Source organism: Sinocyclocheilus anshuiensis, unplaced genomic scaffold (assembly GCF_001515605.1).
Source record: "Sinocyclocheilus anshuiensis isolate Anshui unplaced genomic scaffold, SAMN03320099.WGS_v1.1 scaffold1506, whole genome shotgun sequence".
NCBI classification, from domain to species: domain Eukaryota; kingdom Metazoa; phylum Chordata; class Actinopteri; order Cypriniformes; family Cyprinidae; genus Sinocyclocheilus; species Sinocyclocheilus anshuiensis.
The window spans coordinates 118110-123141 of NW_015548265.1; the positions used below are offsets into that span (position 1 = coordinate 118110).

A 5032-nucleotide genomic window follows, 5' to 3' on the forward strand; every position below is an offset into this window, starting at 1 on the left:
TTGCTTTAACCCCTGACTACTACAACAATTATTACAACTTTTGTTTAAAAGAATAATCACACAATACGCTAAACCCTTTGTTTGCCAAAAAATAAAGAGTTTACTGTGGGAGTACTACACTCAACCAACACCAGAGAAGGCAGTTTTTGTCAGAGCCCTTGTTATTCTTAATTTTGACATTAATTTTCATGTTTACACCAGACATATATATCGGTTCAAAATATCGGTTATCGGTCTACTTGATCTGTAATAATCGGTATTGGCATCGGCCTTGAAAAACACATTTCGGTCGACCCCTAATTTTGGTACCGTGTTTCAGTGTTAGGACAGACCAGGTTTGATGTTAGCTAGACAAGATAATGTTAATCAATACAATTCTCTGTGGCTGAATGTAATACATAACACAATCAGGGTTTCACAATCAGCAAATCGTATGATGTTTATCTCACTTACCCACCTCTGCTAAATATGTTTCTGATCTGCACAGCTCGATTTGCTTCACCTGAATGTCACACATCTCATTGGAGAACCATTTGATCAGGCAATTCACTCTCCTTAGCTTATAATCAGAGAGAAAAGTTGTTCACTACCAAAGAACATTTTTGACCCAGGATGTTTCAAGGCAGTCAGATAGATAAATTAGTGGGGGTATTTCACACAAAAATGTAAATTGTCATCAGTTTATTGCTGATTTAAAGCTTACTGAACTTTAAATGATTTGGATATCTACAGTTCTACATATAAATACACAACATAAGATTGGCCCCTCTGTATTAATTGTGGCCCCTCTTTTGCCCTCAGTTGAAAAAAATCCTAGAAACGCCCCAGCACTAGGGATGCAACGAAATTTCGGCCACCGGAAAAAAACAATTGGCTGAAAATGTCATTTTCGGTTTTTGGCCGAAAGAGAAAAAGGCTAAAAATGTATGGCACGCCACACATGCCAAGCGGTGTTCAGCATGCAGGTTTCACTCTCCCTCTAGCTGTCGTCACTGCGCAGTGTGACGCTCCACTCAATAATCCGCTCTATGAATGTGCTCTCCGCTCATGTGATGCTCATGCTCACCCGTAAAGCAAAGTCCACTCAAATAACACGCGCTACTGTGCTGTAACATGGCAACGCTGGTAAAATGACACTACCCTCTCGTTCACTGATCTGCTCCCTGCTATGCTCTGCTCAGATGCTTATATTGATATTTAATATTAATATATTTTCTGTCCAATGTTATTGTTACTTTCAATTAAAGTTTGGTTATATTAAATCTATATAAATGAGTTCTATTGACTTGTGTTTTTTTATTTATTTTGTATTTAGTATCATAAAAATTTTGTTAAATTAAGAAGTCTTACAAAATTACTTTATATTATTTAATAAAATAATTAATTATTATTACAAAGAAGTTTTGGTTTTCGGCCAAGTGCATCCAGAATTTACAGTTTCGGCCCAGAATTTTCATTTCATTTCATCCCTGAAGTGAGTGGCTTTATGCATGCGACCTCTGGTTCTTGGAATTTACGACCCCTGGAATTTATTTCTTTTGGTTCCATTAACACATCTTGAGCCTCTACAATCTTTACATCTTTCTGTTGCATTGTCCTCGCTGGTTGTTTGCAACAACTAACATACAAGCGCCCGTGTATCCATTGTATGGTTTTTTTAATGGTCAGATTTTTTTTTCCCCAATGAATTTTAAGCTTGTGAGTTATCGAAGTGTGAGACTGACTGGATGTTCATATGACCAAGTGTTTAAGTAAAAATTTTCTTTAACTTTAATTAAAAACTAAAAAGATGTGTTGTCCAAATTAACTCTTTTTAAATATTGTTGTGTCGTGTATATTTTGGGAGGAATTAAGGAAGTGGGATCAGAAACAGAATTGTTAAATTCATCAGGATTCCCATTCCTATGTTATTGTTGATGAATAAATTGAAAGGGTTCGTTCACCCAAAAATGAAAATTAGCCCATAAATTACTCAACCTCAAGTCATCTTAGGTGTATGTGACTTCCTTCTTTCAGACGAATCCAGTCAAAGTTATATATAAAAATTGTCTTTGATCTTTCAAGCTGTTTAATGGCACTCAGCAGGTGTTGCATGCATCAGTCCAAAAGAAGTTAAATAAAAAGCGCCCATCCATAAAAAAAAAAGTGTCTCACACGGCTCCGGGGGGTGAACAAAGGCCTTCTGTAGCGAATCGATGCATTTTTGTAAGAAAAATATCCATATTCAAAACGTAATAATCACTTTAATGTAGCTTGCGCCAACAGTTGTACACAGAAGCAGCTCCGGGCTGATGACGTATGAGTTATGGGCTAATTTTCATTTTTGGGTGAACTAACCCTTTAAGGCACAAAAAAATCTGTCTTAGGTCATGGAAGAGCTTAAAAAGCTAAAAAAGGAGAAAGAAATGCGACACAAGAGGAAAGAAAATCTCTTAAAGGATGTGGAAACATTGAGAAAGCAGCAAGGTATTTCCCTCTTGGTGTAAAATGGAAGTGTTTTCTTTATTATATGTAAGGGCCCACTGTATTATACGTGTTTGATTTGTTCCTTTAGGGGAGCTTCTTCGAAAGAAGCGAAGAGAGAAGGATGGACACAAGGACCCTGTCCTCATTGAGCTCAGTCAGCTCCAAGAGGATGCAATGGCCCAAATCTCCAAATTGCGTTCTGAACAGAGAGAGGCAGATCAAAAATATGAAGAGCTGGTCAAAGTGGCTCTTATTCTCGGTATAGGCTACAAAGACTCGAAGATCTCTGCGGACCATAGGCAGCAGCCCCTTCAGAGTAAGAAGGAGTCAACCAGAAGCCCAGAGAAATCAGGGGCCAAAACCAGCACCTCATACAATAAGGTAGAGTTGTTAATTCTGTTACAGGAAAGGTACTACTTGCACTTGATAGGCTTTTTCATAGTTAAGTATTAGACTGCCACTTTGAAAATTTGATCAAGTGCCATTTAATTCTTGACAGTGATTCTACAAAATATTTATTTAAATTACTTCTTCATTCAGTAATTTTTTAAATAACTGCATTAAATTTTTTTCTCATTAAGAAAATTACCCTAATGAAATTAATAATACTTAAAAATATGCATTTAAAGCATAAATGAACATAAAATTATTCATTGTGCAGTAATTGTGAGCAACATAATGCCATATTCTGATTATTAAGATCAGTGTTCCTGTAGTTCAGTTTAATCATGCTGCATGCCTTTGCAGATCTGTGGAAGGACCCTGAGGAGTAACATCTAAAAACACACATACACTACAGTAGTAACATTTAGAAAGGATTACAATATGGCTGCCTTCAGTCCTGGCACCTAAATGCTTGCTTTGAGATTAAACAGAATAACATGCTGCTTTTTTCTTGATCAGATCAGCTTTTGTGGCTCTTTCGGCACATAGAATAAAATGCGCATAGACCAGAACGCAACATTTTTAGTATAGTACATTTCTAGAGTTTTAAACCACCTGAGACACTGTGCACTCCTGGTGGTATCACAGCATACCACAGTTTGATAACCACTGTTTTAGTTCAAAGTGACTTATAGTAGGAAAACTATATATATATACTGGGGCCACAAATTAAGAATTTGTTTACAATTTAGTAATTTTATTGAAATTGTGGCTATGATTTACTGATTTGTTCCCTCATTATCGTGGCTATGATTTATTAAGCAGGAACATTGTGATTCTGATACAGGACATCAACAACTTCTGTAATATATGAACACATTGTATTTTAGGGATATTTTTTCTATAGCATAGGCTTATTTACTCATCATTACTGTTAGGTAATTAAGTGTTCTTAATCTTGCACATAACAAGGTATATACTAGTATTCTTTATTAAGGTCATCACAAACACACAGTGTTGGGAGTAACGCGTTACAAAAGTAATGCATTACAGTAGCTGATTACTTTTTGTTGTAACGCAGTAGTGTAAGGCATCACTAATCAATTTTCAGTAATATTTTACTCTGTACATGTTCAGTAACGCTTGCGTTACAACACACTTTTAGCCCAAAATTTAATTGTTCAAAGAAAAACAAAAAAAAAACAGCAAGACCGCGAGACATTAACGAATCAAAAATGCTGCAAGTAAGTTTTATTTCCTGTTCGTGGTCAGTCAATAGCCACGTGTTGTGTCCAAGATTGTAAATAAAGACTAAACGACAGCTTCTGATATATTTGTTTAGCGATTTATTTCATTAATCTCCCTCTCGCTGGTGGAACTTTGTATTGTGTGACGTAGTCCAGTGAAGGCGTGTTTAGGGCAGGTTTTACTGGAGTGCCGCGAGGCTACTGGCCCGACAGTGGAAACGCGGCATGATTTCGGCCTCTGTGCTCGAGGTCCGAGGCTATTAGCCCCACCTGACTCGCTGTAAGCCCCGGCTCGCACTGGCCAGTTGAAAAGCGGCTAATGGGTGAAGATGGCAGAAGACTGTACATGCGCGAGATGGACATATGCGCATCTTGTCATGGCATTAGAGTTTACATATAGTCCTGTTGTGTCTAATATGAATAGACCCAAGCTATTCACAGATATTGCCAGATAATCACTTTACCTCTACCATACTTTTAACAGACTTGGATCGTTTGTGATTCTGGCTGTCATCCTTTCTTGCATTGTCTTTAGCCTTCACTTTGCCAATTATAAGCTATATTGTTAGTAGCCTGGATCGCCCACTGTCATTATGCTACACCATATCGCCCTCTACTGGATGTAAAATGCTATGCAGTACATTTTGTCATTTTAGAATGTCAAGTTCTACTTCTGTAGTTATTTTGGTGAAAGTAACTCAAAAGCAATACAGGAGTCATGTAACGCATTACAATTCTGAGACAGTAATATTGTAAGGTAAGGAATTATTTTTAAATAACAGTAACAAGTAATCTATAATGTATTACAGTTTGGAAGTAACTTGCACAACACTGGTCTTTAAAGGTCGGGTAAGCGATTTTTCAAAAACGCTTTAGAAAACTGATTCGGGCCGACTAGCAAAACAAACTTGTAGCCAATCAGCAGTAAGGGGCGT

At 37.1% G+C, this 5032-nt stretch overlaps 1 protein-coding gene across 2 annotated transcripts in view; it reads left to right on the forward strand.

Moving 5' to 3' along the window:
* LOC107655625 (zinc finger protein 318-like) overlaps window positions 1-5032 on the forward strand; it is a 25557-nt gene that overhangs the window by 13531 nt on the left and 6994 nt on the right. For both annotated transcript variants that reach the window (XR_001630468.1, XM_016443191.1), the window contains exons 6-7: window positions 2367-2466; window positions 2555-2847. Coding sequence is in view for 1 of the 2 variants with exons in the window: in XM_016443191.1 (XP_016298677.1) it covers window positions 2367-2466; window positions 2555-2847 (393 nt within the window). In the remaining variant the exon portion in view is untranslated. The remainder of the gene's footprint in view (window positions 1-2366; window positions 2467-2554; window positions 2848-5032) is intronic.